The sequence below is a fragment of the Pezoporus wallicus genome, unplaced genomic scaffold, assembly GCF_028554395.1.
Source record: "Pezoporus wallicus isolate ANWC-B61680 ecotype Strahan unplaced genomic scaffold, APGP_CSIRO_Pwel_v1 contig_4309, whole genome shotgun sequence".
In the NCBI taxonomy this organism is placed as follows: domain Eukaryota; kingdom Metazoa; phylum Chordata; class Aves; order Psittaciformes; family Psittacidae; genus Pezoporus; species Pezoporus wallicus.
In genome coordinates this window covers 937,276-954,901 of record NW_026638191.1, presented here as the reverse complement: position 1 = coordinate 954,901, position 17,626 = coordinate 937,276, and the positions used below count along the sequence as shown (strand labels likewise).

General features: G+C 44.7%; 1 protein-coding gene across 5 annotated transcripts; it reads right to left on the bottom strand.

The window, feature by feature from the left end:
- Positions 1-2,613: 2,613 nt before the first annotated feature.
- SLC26A2 (solute carrier family 26 member 2) lies at positions 2,614-17,231 on the bottom strand. Of its 5 annotated transcripts, none has more exons than XM_057409831.1 (3): positions 17,132-17,231; positions 5,842-6,495; positions 2,614-4,328 (listed from the first exon to the last, which is right to left on the bottom strand). In XM_057409831.1, exons 2-3 carry the CDS (start codon positions 6,481-6,483, stop codon positions 2,823-2,825), a joined length of 2,148 nt encoding a protein of 715 aa, XP_057265814.1. In that variant the 5' UTR covers positions 6,484-6,495; positions 17,132-17,231; the 3' UTR covers positions 2,614-2,822. The 5 variants fall into 5 exon arrangements, with proteins under 5 accessions (XP_057265814.1, XP_057265816.1, XP_057265812.1 ...); XM_057409833.1 differs by lacking the exon at positions 17,132-17,231 and adding an exon at positions 11,636-11,687; XM_057409829.1 differs by lacking the exon at positions 17,132-17,231 and adding an exon at positions 11,457-11,602.
- Positions 17,232-17,626: the final 395 nt, after the last annotated feature.

The following is a 17,626-nucleotide window of genomic DNA, read 5'->3' as shown; positions in this document are numbered from 1 at the left end:
ATATCTTTTAATAAATAATTACTGGTTTTCCCTTTCTCAGAATTTGGCTACACAAATCTGTGCATGGTCACAGATCAAAATATCTCCACCTGGGCAGCATGAAAAGAGTACAGGAGAGAGGAATTGTGAGTGTAAAGGATCAGCCAGAGCCATTTCTATTTTACTTCTATCCCACCCATAACTGACCTGCCTCAAAGGAAGTCTCTTGGCCAGCTGCTCAGTCATCCTCTCCCTCTCAGCTGCCCATGCCTATGGGGTAAAGGGGTGAGAACACGTAGCTGCAGGTAGGCAGAAACATGCAATAACAGCACACACTGCTTACTGTTGGCCGTACTGCAGTTTTTCATCAGGGCTTTGAGAAGACGTTCTGCTCTCTGGCACCGCTCTGCTCTCTTGAAAAACATTAGTTGAAAAAAAAAAAAAAATCAGTGCCTAAAAGGGGCAGAGGCTTTTGTTCACAGCTCTAGAGATGCTTTCTGGTAACGTGAACAAACTGTGCCAAAAAGGGACTCCCCCAGCACACAGCACTGCCACCAGCTGAATGCACGTGTGCAGGTCTACGCAGCTCCCCTGCCACCAGCCAGCACAGTGCCAAAGCAGCCATGGTGCCAAACCCTTCCCAAGCCAGCACCCAGCTGCAGGAGCTGCCATGGTTGTGCCAGCTCTCTCAACACCAACCCAGCGGCTCTGAATGGGAACTCAATGGAAAACAGGTATGGTGAGGAATTAAACCATAATTCCCATCCTGCGCTCACTCCGTACATAGGCGTTAACTCCACTCACTGCTTTTATATGGCTTAGGCTAATCCACTCTGGTAATACCAATTCAGTTACAATTATCCAAACCGCATAAAGGATTCTTAGCCCAGAATAAGAAAGTTCATGAAGGAGATTACTACAGAAAAGAAAAAAGTTCAGCAGTAGCTGTTTGGGATTCTCCTCCTTGTATACACATGCCTTAGGGCTGAGAAAGAACAGCATTTGTGCGCTTTGACTACTGCAGAATCTTTAGCATTTTCTGATACTTGGGAGATTTGTTTCCTTAACACTGCCAGTTCTCAAACACATGAAGCACAGATCTCAGTCATGTACTCCTTTTCAATGTATGCAACAGCCACCCACCACCTTCCCCCCCATTGCTATATGCTGCTGTGATGTCTTACAAAACTGTACTAACTTCAGTAACATACAGACGCTGCCAGATCCTAGGACTCATCTTTCTGCTATCTAATCCTTGAGGTCCCAGCTCCTAGTGTGAAGTGATATGTCACAGACATACCGGCTTCCATAAGAAGAATAGTTACTACTCCTATCAGAGGAAAAAAACTAAACTCAAAATATATTTCCATTTAGAAAACAGTTCATAATTCAGATGGCATTTTATTCCTTTTTGACTCCTGACTCATTCTTGAATGATTAAGGATGAGAATACTATATTTATAGAGCAACTTTTCCCTTTCAAAAAGCTGTGAAGAACCTGGGAGAAACCATCTTCCAAGGATGTACAGTGCACTACATACAGCTGGAACTCAGTTTAAGCTGTTAATCTCTCAATTCTGCTTTCATAGTTGTATTATTGGTGTAAGAAAAGAGAACCTCTTCCTAACCAGCTTTTGTGTTTTAGCATAAAGAACAGGTACTGTTCACTGCTCTGCATAATTAAAGCCAAAGTACAAAGGTTTATTTACACTAACATTCAGCACAGAATTTCTCTGTCTCCTTTTCTAGCGGCTGTAGTTCTTGTCCTGTCCATCCCCATTACACAAAGCCCATGACAGAGCATGAGTAAAGGAGCTACAGTCAACAAAACCTGCATTCACACGTGAAATCTGTTCAACACTGACAAAATTAGACAGATGTTGGATATCTATTTGGCCCTTTTCGTTTTGGTGCCTGTGATCCTGTCTGCCTGGCACATAAAATTGGCTAAAAGGGACTGTTTTCTATTGAAACTCAAGAATTAAGCATTTTCAGTATCTAATGCCCACAATTCTAAGAGCTGTTAAATTTTAGGAAAACAAATGCCTGATCATAAGCATGAAAGATTTCTAAACAGTCACCTCTGAATAAAAAAAACATTAAAAAGTTGAAGCTGAAAGGCAAGCTTTTATGGCACGTAAAGGCCTGTGTAGAAATGAGACAACCATGGCTTGCTGCCTGGCTGTAGTAGGCTCTCAGGACACTGGCAAAGCCTCTGGAGGTGACAGGTTGTTAGGAGCTATTCGTTAAGAAAGTTCTTCATGCACATTTGCATTTCATTTATCTATCTGTCTCAAATTCAGGACGTTACAAAATCACCCATCAATCACTCAACAGCACAGACTAGAGCAAACAGTCCCCATCAGTCATTACTTAGAAAATATAAGGGTGTGGTGTTATGGAAAAGCAATGCCAGAATGAGCGACAAGAAATGAGTTGTCTCTCATTGTTCAGTTGGACAGGGTACCCAGACTACTTCAAAATCCCATCCATAGAGACTGGGTTGCAATGAATACTTACGAGGCTTATGATCAAAACTTAGAAGGGAACCAAGACATGTTAAGTTCTAGAGAGAAGAAAAATGAGATGAATAACCATATGACAACCCTTTAAGATTTCACAGATTGACCACAATCAAGTTAAGAATTGCCTTCATTCAATATCACCTAATGAATCACTATACCCAGCAGGCAAATTTAAAGCATCAAAACAGACCGCAAAGTAATCAGTGTGTTAACAACCACTCTGCTTCATTTTATCTGAGTGCATATATATTGCACAGATATACAGACCCACCACCATTATTCCCCCAAGCTTTGTTCCAACTTGCTGCCTTTCCACAGCTACTTCTTACAAACGCTAGTCCCGCTGTGCCGCTGTGCCCCCAATGCAAAGTCCACAGCCTGGTGCACACTGTGGAAGAGAAGGTGGTCTTCCCCCTCTTTAAAGAATTCTCCTCGGATCAGGGAACTCCTCACTGAAGGATTGCACTGGGCCAGAAGCACCTGGACTTCTATCTCCCTGTAGTCCTTGCAGACCTCTTTGAGCGTGCGTATTCCTGCCGTGTCCAGAAACTGTACTGCACAACAGTCAATCACTATTGTGTGAAATCCCAGAGGTTCAGAGACAAAATCCATGGAGATGCTGGTCTGGTTGCCACCAGAATCTACCTCTTTCTCTCTAAGCATTCTCTTTACTGCCTTTTTCTTTGCTGCTTTCACCCAGACTGGGTTGACCCCAGTTTGCTTGTACAGGATGGATTTAAAGCACTCTTTGTTGATATAGTAGAGGGGTGCTTCGAAACGGAACACCACAATTCCTGGCTTGGTTTGCAAGTTCTTGTAAGCAGACAGGGATTCATACGTCTCGGACTCCGCCACCCAACCAAGCAGTGGTGCCTCAGGTCTCTGAGTTCGGAAAATGACACAGAGCATAGAGAAGCAAACACCAACCAAAAGACCAATCTCAGTACTGATGAGGGCTGAGGCTGCCATAGTAACTAGCCAGATCACTGTATCCACTCTGCTCAAACGCCACATCTTTGGCAGGTCCCTGAACTTCTGCAGGGCTCCTTTGAGGTTTACAATGGTTATGACAGCAAGGACACATTTCTGAAGGGAGTAAAACAAAGGTGCAATCACAAGGAGGACTAATAGGATTACCAAACTAGTTACCATGGCAGACACTTGTGTCCTACAGCCTGTGGACTCTTTGACAAGAGTCTTCGCAAGAGCTGCACTTGTTATAAAACAATGGAAGAAAGAAGGAATGATGTTGCAGAAGCCAATGGCATACATTTCCTGGTTGGCCTTCACAGAGTAACCATGCTTCTTGGCAAACATCTCCGAGAGGGAGACAGTGATGGCAAAGCCAATAATAGCTAAGGGGATAGCATCCAAAGCCACATTAGGAATCAGGTTCCAGTCTGGAGGACGGGGTGGCAGAAACCCAGTTGGGATGCGTCCGGCAACACTTGAGCCGTAAGTCTCTCTCAGCTTCCCAAAGTGAGATGCCAGAGTAGCTGCCACAATCACGACTAGTTCAACTGGTATTGGAGCCTTGAGCTTGGATTTAAAATGATCATTAAGCTCTTTGGTTGGGATAAGTACAAGAAAGCACAAGATGCTGGTGATGAGATCACAGACGTTGGTCTTGTGTATGTTTCTGAAGATGTTTATCCATGTGGTTATGAGGGAGCCAATGCCACTGGTCCTTGGAATGTTTAGACCCAGGAGATACTTGGCTTGTGAGGTCAGGATGGTGAAGGAGGCACCCGTGACAAATCCACTCAGCAATGAATCGGAGAGGTACACTGAGACAAAGCCCACTTGAAAGAAACCCATGGCCACCTGGAAAGGATCAACCACACAACAGATTAAGATGCAGATCTTGGACATGTCATCACTGTGGGGCTCTGGAGCACAAGGCATGGTCTAAGCATGAAGAAAACAGCCTCCAGCATTCAGCTGCTCCTCAATGAAATGCATTTCTAACACAGAGCAGGCTTTTGTGGGGGGTCTTCATACCCTGAACCTGTGTTTATTGTTTGCTCGGTTTGATTGTAACTTCTTGTTACCCTAGCAGGCAAGAAAGGCAAGCCTGGGGTGGGGAGGGAAGCATTTGAAATTCCCACTACCTTTGCCATTTCTCTCAAGTTCTTCTGAACTTTGTAAACTCTGCAAAGATCCAACACCTTTCTGATTGTCTTTGACTTACACTGGAGCTCACAACCTGCAACAAAAGTACAGACTGTGGCATAACAGCTGTCCTTTGCACTGCATAAAGCTTGGTGCATCTGACATGGGTAGTATGAGCTGCAAACTCTTGCAATGCAGATTAGACAATATTTTTAAGTGCCTTGTCATTAATTTTTATTAATGCTAGTTGAAAGGGCAGCAGATGGAATATACCTAACATTTGGGTAATTTGACTCCTTCATATACAGAAACTTAATTGTACTTGTACTTGCAAAGAATATTATGCACAATGCACAACTCCAAAACTGCATCCATCCTACAGTGATGAAACACAAAATCCCCTGCACCCCAGGAGTCCCAGAATATTGCCAAAATTACTCAACTCTAACATGCAGCACAGGAAAGAGTCCAAGACTGTGTCCAAAACAAGTGTCACATGTACGTTTGCTTTCCCACCTATGTATAGTGTGATGAGCTATCACCCTGGAGGGAGGGCACCATAAGAACAAATGCAGTGAATTCTAGGACTAGGTAGAGACAGAATGGTAAAATATTGTTGAATAACATATTTTAATAAGGTAATAATTAAAAGTTCTATTTAAAATATATTTTATCCTCTCAATAGTATCCTTTCCATATTGTATATTCGGTATTGTTTTGCTTTGAACAGACAAAGAGCCAAGGTTTACAGACACAAAGACAAATAAAAATCAATTGGAGAAATCTCTTACTGTCCAGGAAAATCTTTTACTTTCCAGATTACTTTTGATAAAAGGCAAATAATTGGAGTCTGGAATGAGAAGCTGACACACCACATTTGGGCCAAATGAAATGGAGGTTTATGCTATAAGCCAGAGAAAAACAAAATAGCTCCAAGTCACAGTGAGGAAGGTAGTGAGTTACCAGGTGAGAGCAGCATGTAGTTATGTGCAGGTCCTTGCAGTCCCCAACAAAGTAGCAATGCAAGCACAAAATGCTATTAAAAAAGGAGAGGACACGGGAGCTTCTTGCACAACAAGAACTGTAGATCTCCATTGCTCCTTGTGTCCACTCCCCTGGGATGCAGATTAAGGAAACATGCAAGCCCAGCAGTCTGTTCATGTGGCAATGACCTAAAGAATTAAAACTACTTCCACAGAATACCTGTTTGTCCACCTCCTCTTACCTGATAAACTCCAGCTATGAAGGTCACAGTGGCTCCCACTGTAATTGCATAGCAGCTTTTATCACAGAGCAACTCCTGTGATGTCCGATTCACAGGAGAACTGGTGGTGTTTGCATATGCTGCTGTAGCTGTGAGGCCACTGAGCGCTGCTGGCTCTGCATCATAGCCAGCTCTCTGTATCTCACGATCCACCACTTGTCCTACCATCAGGCAAATCACACCGAAGATGCCAACTGAGATGTGGCGGGAAGTTCCAAATATGAAATAAATAATGCCAGCAAAAAAGGATGTATAAAGGCCATAAATAGGCTCCTGCCCAGCCAAGAGAGAATAAGCAATTGACTGTGGGACTAGTAAGACCCCCACAATCACACCAGACATTATGTCTCCCAGTAGGTACTCTCTCAGTTTGTATTTAGGAAGCCACTGCAAGACAGGAAAGAAACTTAAAACAAAGTCTTTAACTTTGGCTGGAGTGCAGCTACAAGTTTTCTTTGCTTGCTTAACCACCAGAGCCTTCATGCTCTTCTTCTTCTCTTGGGGTTCCAAGAACATTCCATGATGGAAACCGCTTTTAGGATTGTCTCCTTCTGGCATTTCAGTCACTGAATGGATGCTGTTGAATTCTGCCATTGCTGTCATCTCAAGGACTCCCTAAAAACGCAAAGAAGGATCGTTTTCATTAAACCATAAATGAATGCGCTACATGAGACTCTTTAATAGAGTGAATACAGTATTTATGAAAAGAGTGGGCTACAAGTCTTAGCTCAGCACAGAGAAAGCAATTTCCAAGCAAACTTGCAAAGAGCCTCCCCATTATATCCCTGTTAAGCAAGGAATCACCTTCCCTAGGAGGGAAGCTGATATCCCATAGAATCAGCTGGCAATGTTGTGAAATGGAAAAGAATGCATCAGCACCATCTCTCTGGGAGGCTTCCTTGATAAAATCAGTACCTGCAACCTGTTCTACACAAAGATAAGATATGGGGTTCATTATAGTCCAAAAGTTACTTCAATTCAGTTGCTGAAAATTAACTACAATTAGTATATTTCTAGCACTGCACAGCCTTGTCTAAATCTCATATGTATTTTAAAATGCAGTGATTACACCCGTCAAATATTGTAAAGATTTGTTATCCAAGAAGATGCAGTTGTTAAACAGTTGCTTTCTTTCAGCCAACAACATTGCAAAGAATGCTCTTCACACTTAAAAGCGGGCTTTCAAGTAAATTACATCTGAACAAAACAACAAATACAAGTGGAAATCATATTAACGCTCTAGTATTTGATATAATCACAAGGTAATTATATCAAAGCACATTTAATACTTAAAACATATTGCCTCATTGTGAAAGAGCAAAGTCTTAACAAAACAAGCCCTAACGAAACTTGATGATACATACCAACAGTGATTGCCAGCATTCAGACAGCACTCCCAGTTTCCAGAATCATCCAGAAAACTCTCTTTCAGCTGCAATACCTGCTACTACTTGTATGTTGAAGTCGGTAAAACTCAGCCAGAATCCCATTGACCTGGTGCTACAGTGGAGGTCAAGGCCAGAGACAGCAGCAGTACCCTGAAAAGTCTAACTCCCAGGCTTCCCTTTGCAATACTGCCTCAGCCCTGGAGTGCTAATAAACAACATATCCCTTATGTGCTGACTACACCTTTGTGCAGTGCAAACATCAGCCAAATTAATGTTCTACGCAATGTTTACCACTTAATTACCAAATCAGTACTGGAGCTAGCAGTGCTGAGGATGCCACAGCTTAAAATTGGTTCACTTAATCACCATTTCACAAGTAGCTACAGTACATTCCCTGCTACTATCTTTTCAGGGTAAGTCTCACAAAAGCATGAGAGGAGAAGTGAGAGAAGTGAGTTTTAGCATGACACTTACCCACCAGTTTCTCCTGCAGTCAGCCTATTACAAGGCACTGATCCTACAGTTACTCAGAGAGGAAATGTCTTCTTTTAGACCTCAGTTTAGCTGGCTGGAGGGTACAATTTTCATTCTCTCTTTCCAGGTCTGACGCTGTCATATCCAAAGTGCCCTGCATCAGCCCTACACGATGGTTTACACACAGCCACGCTTCCAGCAGCCTGCTAGCTCAAACCGAGATTAACTACCTACAGCTCTTTTGGCTAGAAAGACAATATCAACCCAAGTTCTTACTGTCTTGAAACAACCTAAGCAAATGATCCTAACCATATCAAAGGAATACACACCAGAGCAGAAGCAGCTGCAATACTTAACATTTAGACTGGCTTCTCTTTTCAGATAAAAATATTCAGAGATTTCTAGAACAGCCTTCTAAATATTAAGCAATTCAACCCAAGTAAACCAACTCTTCCACTTTACATTGTCACATACTTCTCACTAGAGCTACCAGGTCACAGTGTGCAGACAGCTATCTAAAGTCAACAGACAGGGTTGATGCTGATAGATACGCAACAGAAAATACCAGAGGCATTCTATCTGCTGCTGCAGACTGGGACTCCCAAACAGCGTTTTTATTCACTTCAGATACAGAGACAGCAAGTGACTGGTGGGTAAGTTCCTGAACCCTTACAACCAACCAAACGCAGCTCACTCGGCTAGCCTGCTGCTGGACTGCACTGAAAAGGAGCTGTGCTGTGCACAGAGACCTCCCAGGCTCCAAAACTGTGAATAGCATGATGGCACCACCAGGGATGGATTTTCTGTGTAAGAAAGGCTTTATGCCTTCCTGGTATGATATCAGATTCTGTATGATGCACAGGGCAGGCCGAACAGCATTACCAGGCCTCATGCTCTGTGCAAGATACTTGATTAAATGCCCACCTTTCATTTTCCACATCTGGTAGTGCATCAGTGCTTTCCTTCAGCTCCTGCCCTGTGCCATATCTCCAACTCCATGCCTAATTCATCTGAACCACATGCATGGGGTCTGCAAGGTGGTCTGCAAATGGGAAAGCTGCAAACAGCTCTAAGCACAACAACTGCAGAGCACGTTCCTCTTTGTGCATGCTGTTCTGAGCACGGGCAGAGGAGCTGCTTTAAGGAAAGTCACACTCCAAAAATAAAGGTTTAATGCTTTACTGGATTAGGTGAGACCTAAATGGACAATTCCATAGTCTGAACTCAAGTCCTGTTTCTGGTATCTGTGGTCTTCCTTTCATCCTGACCCTTACAACTTGGAGAACCAACAGCTCTGGATGCAAGGGTAAGTTCACCCAGAACTCAAAAAAACAAAACAAAAAAACAACACATTTTTCAGGCTAAATTTTCCCATGCATTTATGCCTCTGTGTCTGTTCTTGTTAGACAAGTCAATCACCTAGTGCAACAGAAGGTAAGAGAAGACAGCTTTGGTTTTGCCTGCATGCCTTCTTTATTATTCCAAACTGTAATCTCGCAGCCTTACATACAGAATTACTGGATCACATACCTACAGACACCTTATAAATGATGACTGTCCCTTGGCTAATGCCTTCTGATTCAGCATCTTTAATGTGTTTTAGAATAACTATGGGCTCAAAGAGCCATATGAAGAATTAATATCTGAGAGGAAACCTCAGGTGAAGGCTGGACCTGATGATCTTAAAGGTCTTTTCCAACCTCACCTATTCTATGAAATACGCAGTGCAAGAAATTACATACCAAGATCCCACAAGAAACTCATATGGAAGAGAACCCATCCCTACCTCCTAGGTTACTAATCTCACTCCCCTGTATATAATTGCAGGGATTATTTATAGCACTTACAAGAAAAAGCGAATGCTACACAGGGTAAATGAAGTGAACATAGTGAATGAAAGCACATGTCTGCACTACTCTGCATAAGCACATTCTGTAGTTGTCTTTACTCAAGCAGTTTTACTCATTTCACAAGCAGAGTTACAAATCAAAAAGCTTCTCACCCAAAGCTCAGCAAATCAATACTGTAAAAGCTGAGGGAAAAATTCACCCCAGGCTATTTCTTGTGTAGCTGTTGTGGTTTAAGCCTGCTGAACCCAGGACAGTAGCAAATTGCTTGAATGAGTTTGTTTTCTAGCATCTTAGTAATGGAAATTCTGATTCCCCTATCCCTCACCCAGAACTTGTAGACAGCTCACTCAAACATAGGATTTTTTTCTTACCATGTCAGGGAACACCACCACAAACCCCAGATAGTTCAGTTCAGTTCTGGGCAGTGCTGTAAAACATCTGCATATACCCAGTTCTTCCTCAGTTATGTCTAAACAGTAGAGAAATGTTCTAAGTAGCATTCTTCTTGGCTACTAAACTCCGAGCATACACTGGATCTTTGACCTGCATGACAACTTTCTCTTTGTGGCATGAAAAGGGTCTTTCATTGCACAGCCTCTCACAATGTCGGGACACCGGGAAATGACACCATTTCCAACACCCGTTTCATCCTGAGAGTGTTGCTCTGTATTACTTCTGTAACCGCTTAGCCCAAACTTGCCAAGTAAAACTGGGTTTTGTTCTTGCCAAAAACTCCAAACAAACACCCTTTGGTTCAGTACACTGAAGGAGATTTTGTATATTTAAGTTGGAAAGGGAGCTACTCTGTTTTTCCCTTTCAAAGATGCTATTTATACGTAACTAATCTGTGTGCCTACAATGCACTTTTATAAGCTCCTTTTGCCCCGAGTAAGATCTTCAAGGGGTGTCCAATTGCCACAAAGCCTTATTTAAGACATAAAGTAAAAGACTACAACACAGACCTGAAGAAAATTTCCAGTACATCTCTCTTATCAAGTGACTACCATAAAATACAGATATGGTAAGGTACTGCATTCTTGGTATATAATGACTTTTGACTACTTATGGATCCCATCTGGCCCTTTCTTATTGACACCATGACACAGCAGAGGAAACCTAGCACCTGCCTTTGGGAAAACACTACCTGGAGCAAAGGGCCTTGCTGGCTCAGACTTCTTTTCTCCATCTCAGCTCACAGTCACCCTGACAGCTAGAAAACAGATTGTGAATCTGACTCACCTGCTGAAATAACATATTATGCACTTAATATGCGAGCATTTAAGAGTAGAAACTAAATCAAGAGTGTTCTTTCCATAACACGGTTTGCCAGATTACTTTCCCAAATTTCATGCGCATGAATCCCCTCTGTATGGGACCCCCACCCACTTGCCAGACACAGGAAGCTGCATGTACTTTTAAGCATGCACTTAAAAACTAAGGAGTAAGCATACAATCTAGAGAGATGAATAATTTTGGAAGAGATGTAAAGGAGAAGCAGTTGAATCAGAAATCCAAGCTCCACATAAGGACTACTACCTCTGAGTCCTCAGGAAATCTCACCCTAGGAGCATAAAAGGAAAGCGTATCACACCACTCTGGAAACTAAATCTCTGCTGTTACTGTTGCTGGACAAGAGCCTTTCCCAAATAATCTCTTAACTACTGTGGAGCAACAAGGAAATTCAATACTGCCATAAGAACACTGGGATAAGCACTGCAATAACACTGATGTACCCTGGAAGAAAGCTCAGGCTTATGACAAAACCCTTAACATCCTCCAACAAAACATCCAAGCTGCAAACATGTATCTCAACCAGAGACTTTGAATCGTATGAACACCAAGAACCATAAAACACAGACCACACCACATTTAAGCAACACACTGGGCACAGAGCTACCCTACTGTCGGCACAGTAATCCCCAGTCATTAACTCAAGAGGGAAAACCAACAAAGCCAAGCAATAAAACTTTGTTTGTGTGAAATATCCAATCTCCTACTTCAAGCTCAGCTCTCCTGCTCAGCAGCAGCAGTAAAGCCACTCACCAGCCTTACAGAGCCACCAGCCTGTTCGGGAAGGTCCTGTGGAAATCAACAGCCCCGCTCGCAGCCTGCCCTCCCTGAGACTGCACATCGAGCGTGACGGATACCATGTCCTGTCCGGGGCGGATCTCTCTGTGAGATACCGGCTGCCGCCTCGCACAGCACGCCAGCAGTCCCCAACCAAACCCACTCTGCTATGGAGTTTGCTAACTCTTATTTTCAGCAAGTAATTTCCAAGCCAGGCCACTCCTCCCGCCCTTACCGTTAGCTACCCAAGATAAAACACTGGGGAGCTTTGTTCGGGCTGCCCCAGGGGCAGCGGCTGCCAGCCCTCAGCACGCCACGCTGGCAGCGGCGAGGGGAGCAGCGCTGGCGCGGCAGGGGGTTGTGCGGGAGACCCGTCCGGCTCCGCCATGCACAGGGTTCGCACTGGAGTGAAGAGCGCTTAAAAACGTGGGGTTTTAGACTCTAAAACCTGCAAGAAGGAACCCACGCGCTTTTGATACTCCTGGAATTGTTTTGTTTGGGGGTTGCTCTGCCTGAGAGCCCGTGTATCACTTTGGAAGCCAACGTCGGAGCTCGCAGGACAGCGAAAGGGAAGCTTTCGCACAACGTTCAGTTTCATCCTGTCGGTCTCAACATCACTTCCCTCGCACGCAGGGGCGCCGCGGGCTCACACCCCCACCCCTGCAGCGAGACCTCCCCTCCCGGCCCCCGGCTTTCATTGCCATTTCCCTCTTTCGAGCCACTGCCGGGCGAGCCGCTCCGTAAAGCGGGGTCCGAGTGGAGCCCCCTCCCCGGGAAGCCGAGCCGGGCCGGGCCCGCACCCAGACCCCACCGCCGCCATGGCCCTGCCACCCGCGCCCTGTCCCGCTATCCCGCACCACCCCGCACGCCTCCCTCGCTTCACAGCGCCCACTCACTGCGGGCCGCCGGCGGCTCCGGGCAGACCTCAGGCGGGCGGGCGGGACTCCCCGACCTACCGAGCGGCCGCAGCGGCTGCCGGCGCCTCGGTAGCACCGCCCCAGCCCTGCCCCTCGCCCGCCTCCCTGTGAGGGATCGGGAAGGGAAGGGCCGAGCCGGCCCCGCCGCGCCCCTCGCTGCCCGGGGCGGGCCAGGAGGAGGCCCAGCGGAGCAGGCAGGACCCAACTTCCGAGGCCGCTCCCGAGCGTCACTTTTTATCGTGTAATTAATACCAAGTGTGCTCCGAATTAGGAGCGGGCTGAGGAAGGCTGGTGCTGAGGGCGACTCACTGGTCCTGCTCCCTACCCCACAAAACAACCACCTGGAATGAAAAAAACAGAGGAACTGCAGTGAAGAGCCCGTGGTTCAGTTCATTAAGTTGTTCTCACTCTTCTGAGTTGAAAGATGAGGTATGTGGTGGTAACTGGAGGTAAAATGACCTTAAACTGATACAGATAGGGAAACCATAACAATTTCTGGGAAAACGGTCTAATTTCCCTTTGGGAAACCATTACTATTCATTTAAAAAGAGTCTTCAAAGTCCCTTTGTGTTAGTTGCTCCGGTGTCTGGGAGTACTTCCAACTGGGAAGGGCAGAGGAACTTGGACAATGCTGGTATTGGAAACACCAGGTTTTTGTTCAGTGCTCTCCTTTTATCTCTGCACTGGAGGTTCAAGGGCAGAGGGGCCCTGCCCAGTCTCTCCTGCCGGTCCTTCGGCACTTGCACGGCAAAGCAGACATCCTCTGAAATCGAATAGTGCCTAATATTTACATTTCAGGTGGAACCCTGAGCTGCCAAAAAGCCCATTAATACATGGGCAGAGAAATCCAGACCAACTTCGAGCCTGCAGAATTCCTGCCCGTTCTTTCGGTGTCAGACAAGTGCTATAAATCTTGCTGTAGAAATACGCAATATTTCCAGCTGTAAGCAAACACGTACCCCCTCCACAAGGGTTTCACCAGATGTCATGCTAAGTACCACAGGCAAGTTGCAAAGGAAGTAAAACAGCTCACTCCCTCTCCCCTGGTTACCCAGCACCAGTGGCTCTGACTTCCCAGTCCTCTTAGGGACTTCCACATGAGTTTTAATTGAGTTTTAAGTGGGTGGTGACTCAAAAGACTACCAGAGGGAATCCTTGTGAGGAGTGAGATCTGTGTTGAAAGCCTTAAGAGGAGCCTTCTGTGTAGGGACCCTGCACAAACCTGATAAAAACCCTCAAAACCAAGCAATGAGTGTCACAGCATTTTCATTGTTCTAGAGGCACTGGCTGTGGAACAGCCTGGATCATCTAATACCTCATGTCTTCATGGAAGAAAAAGGGAAATAATATCTTCTTGGAGCACAAATAACATATTAAAAAAATTCCTAAGCACTGATTTTCCAGAATCAGTTATTTTTTTTTTCTTTCACTGCTATTATTTTTTCTTTTTACTGTATGATGATTTGTTAAAAAGTGGGGGGAAAAATACAAGTAAATATTTAAGATAACTCTGTCATTTAACTTCCAACTGCCTTCCTCTTCCTGATGTACGTTAAGCTTTGTGGTTAGTGTATTTCTGCATTTAGGGGACCTTTGGCCTTGGAGAAATGTGCCTCTGGGGCTCCTCATGCTCCAGAATCTCCTGCCAAGGAACAGCGAGCTGGGGCTTGCTGACACATAAACACACGTGCCATCTGCCTGTCCCGCTTAGTCAGCCTGTCAGACTGCTGCTCCGTTCACCACATTGCCCTGTCACCTTTAGAACAGCAAATCTGCAGAGGGCAGTTCCTCAGAATACGAAATAATTGTGGAAGAAGGCTCCCTTTTGTCCCCCTGGGCACATATTCCGGTGCATCCCGGCTCCTCCCACCCAGGGAAGCCCTCCCACCTTGCCCTCTCACCCTGCACTGCAGCTCTCGTACAGCCCCACTGTGCCCTGGTCCTCCAGCAGAGCTCTAGGGGCTGCACAGGACAGTGTTATTATCACCCTCTGATCCATCAATAAAACCCCTCTGCAATGGCTCTTCTCAGCCCTTTCCAGGCTTCCAGCTCTGCTTCATCACTCAGATGATGTCTCAAACTCAGAGGAGTCTATCTTTGCTAATACTATAGCAGGCAAATGTATGGGGAAAATAAACTGCACCATCAGCTTAGTATCTAACTCAGAAAATCTACCTTCCTAGATACTAATTTCATCCAAAAGCTTTTTGATCCTGCAGCAGTATTAAAAAAATGTATTTTTTCCAATCTGCTTGAAATGAAACCCTTTGCTTTTGGCCTCTAGCAGTGATTATAAAGTCCTTATCTCCTCAATCACATCAATTTTGCCTCAATAGCCACCTTCTTTTACTATGTTTGGGCAAGTATTCACATCAGCCCCAAATCTGAGTCCGATAAGCCTAGCAGGGAAGAGCTACCTGCACTTTTCACTCCAAATTAGATGCTAGGCAAGTTCCAGCCATCCAGTTATTGTCTTTGCTTTGGTCAATAAGTCCCATTGGTCCTGGGGTTTAGTTATGCTGAGTACTTCAGCTTTAGTGTAATACTGTATTATGTGTGATTGACACTTCAAAGGCAGCATTACAACTGTCTAGGAGGGCTGCAGAGCTCTTCTGAGGGCACAAACAGCCTGGCCCAGCCTGCTGCAGACATACTCCCTTCTCGACTGCTCCCAGCCCTTCTGAGAGGCTCTTGGGAATGTAACTCCGTTCCTGAGAACTGGATGTTCGTCCGTGGCTAAGGTTTCTGGGAGGACCTTCCTCTAAACAGGTCACAGACATTTCTACCAGGGGCTTAGAGATTCTGGCAGCTGATGGCGTTGCAGGAAAGGTGAAATCAGTACCTTATCCTCCCTGGGGAAAAAAGTATCATCACTGCTTCTCAAAGGCTGTCAGAAATGGTGTTAAAAAGTGAACATCTCTTGCAGGCAAGGGGGTAACCGTACATCTAGGAACACACTGGTGAGGACACCTGCCTGGGAGCACAGGAATCAGCACCCTGCTGCCAGCCACCCTGTCCTTTTATCTAGTGAAGGCAAGAGTGGTGTTCCAGTTCACCCACAGCAGTCTGTAGCTGGAGGCACAGGAATACGTTTGTAATGCAGGTTTCACTGAGGAAATGCTAAACTGATGTTTTAGAAAGGGTGACAGAAGTACTGACATTTCCCACGTGTCCTCAACGTAGGATGGGAGTGTGACTTAAAATACCATCAAGTAAATCTCTGACTCTAGTGATTTGCAGCAGTGCAGTAACTTGCTGCCTGCAGCAGCAGCACTGAACTGCATTGCCTGGTCATGGCTCCTTCACCTAGAATGAAATAACTACCTTGCAGCCAGAGAGGAGCCCAGGTCATAAAAGTGCCAAAGGACAGGCTCATTCTTTTTGCCTCATCTGAGTGACAGCAGCTGTCCTTCATGTCTCACTGGCTTTGAGCAGTAGGGAATACTTGCAAAGTCACCTTGAGCTACTGCTGAGCTCCCCAAATTTGGCCACGTGCTTTCTGTTACACTGACAATTGATGTGTGCGGCAGAGAAAGGGCTGCGGATCCATTACAGCTTGGTGAGTCCATTTAAACCATGAAGAGAGGTGTTACTCTAAATCTGAGATGGATTTTGCTGAGTTTATTGCTTTTAATCTCTGCGATTAGATATATGTAGATTATCACAAGTGACAGAATAGAGTCAGGGCCATGAATCCTAACTTATATGAAGTACCCTGAACTTTAGCCTTGATTTCTTAAAAATGCTTATGTTGGCAACCCTGGTTTGCAGTAGAATATTTTTATCATTTGGAGAAAAACCACCCAGGTTGTGAACCTCTATGTTGGATCTGAACCACAGCTAGGAACAGAGCAGCCTACAGCAACAAGGAGTGAGCCTACCTGCCTGGGAGTGTCCGTGAAATCCTTCAGTGAAGTTGGTATGTGAAATAAGGGCTACATCTGGAACACACAGCATGTGCTTGATTAAAAAATAACATCTGTACATATGGAGATGTGGCCAGCAAAGCACCTTCATACACTAGTGACTGTGGTATTTTGCATGGCTCTTTGTGCGCTCTGTAGAAGTGTTAAAATGTGGCTTGGATGCTGACTCATACAAAGATAAGTAATTATTTGCCACAAAGATCCTTTGTGTTAAATTGGCAGCATTGTCCTGAACAGTTTTCTACTGCAGCCATCTGCAAACAGTGCTCTCAACAATTAATTTCTAGCAATGGTATAAAATCAGCCAGCCTTGCTTATCGGTATCTTTAGCCATTTCTTTGGTTATCTAACCACATAATGACAGTATTAATAGTAGTAGTAATAGACATCATTAATAGTACACAAGTATCATTAGTACCATGAGATTATATAGTTCACAGTTTGGAAGCCAGCAGCAGGTGGAGATTTTCTTATGTTCGTGTTAATTCTTAGCACTTCTTTTCTCAATCTGCACATGCTACAGAATTGCTTTCAAAGCAGGCATGCAGGGGAGGTCAAGACACTTGGCAAGTCCCCATGGGAAGAGGACATTTTGACAATATTTAACTTTTTCTTTCCATCTCTCTTACTTCAGGATAAATTGGGACAATCCATGTAGTTCATGTTGAGGAAGGAAGGTCACTGGTACGGGTCGTGGAATGTTTCCTCCTCGGATGCACCTGGATGCAATCCTGTGTAACCTGCTCTCAGTACCCCTGTGTTGTACAGGGGGTTTGGACTAGATGATGTCCAAAAGTCCCATTCATTCCCAGCAGGTCTGTGAGACTCTGATCCTGTGGTCTGCCTTCTGAAGTATAGTGGGCTTGGCAGTGCCATTTGTGCTGCAGGAATACACAAGATTGAAAAGTTTCACTTACTGTACTAATAAAGTAGTATTTTATTGCTATGTTAATAACATATTTGATAAGTTGCTTTCAAGTACAGCATTGCATTTCCTCAGAAAAATATTTCTTTTCTTCCCCCTCCCTGTTTTAAGTAGCTGTCTGGATCTGTATAGAACACAGACATTAGTATGTCTGTAGATGATTGAGCTCACAAGACAAATAAATGACCACGTACACTGA

Excerpts from the sequence above, each read along its gene's own strand:
- SLC26A2 (XM_057409829.1), bottom strand. The coding sequence starts at position 11,519 with ATGACTGGGGATTACTGTGCCGACAGTAGGGTAGCTCTGTGCCCAGTG. Across the intron at positions 6,496-11,456 it reads CAGTGTGTTGCTTAAATGTG|GGAGTCCTTGAGATGACAGC; the intron begins GTGTGGTCTGTG and ends TTGCGTTTTTAG. Across the intron at positions 4,329-5,841 it reads TCATAGCTGGAGTTTATCAG|GTGGCCATGGGTTTCTTTCA; the intron begins GTAAGAGGAGGT and ends GATCCTTTCCAG.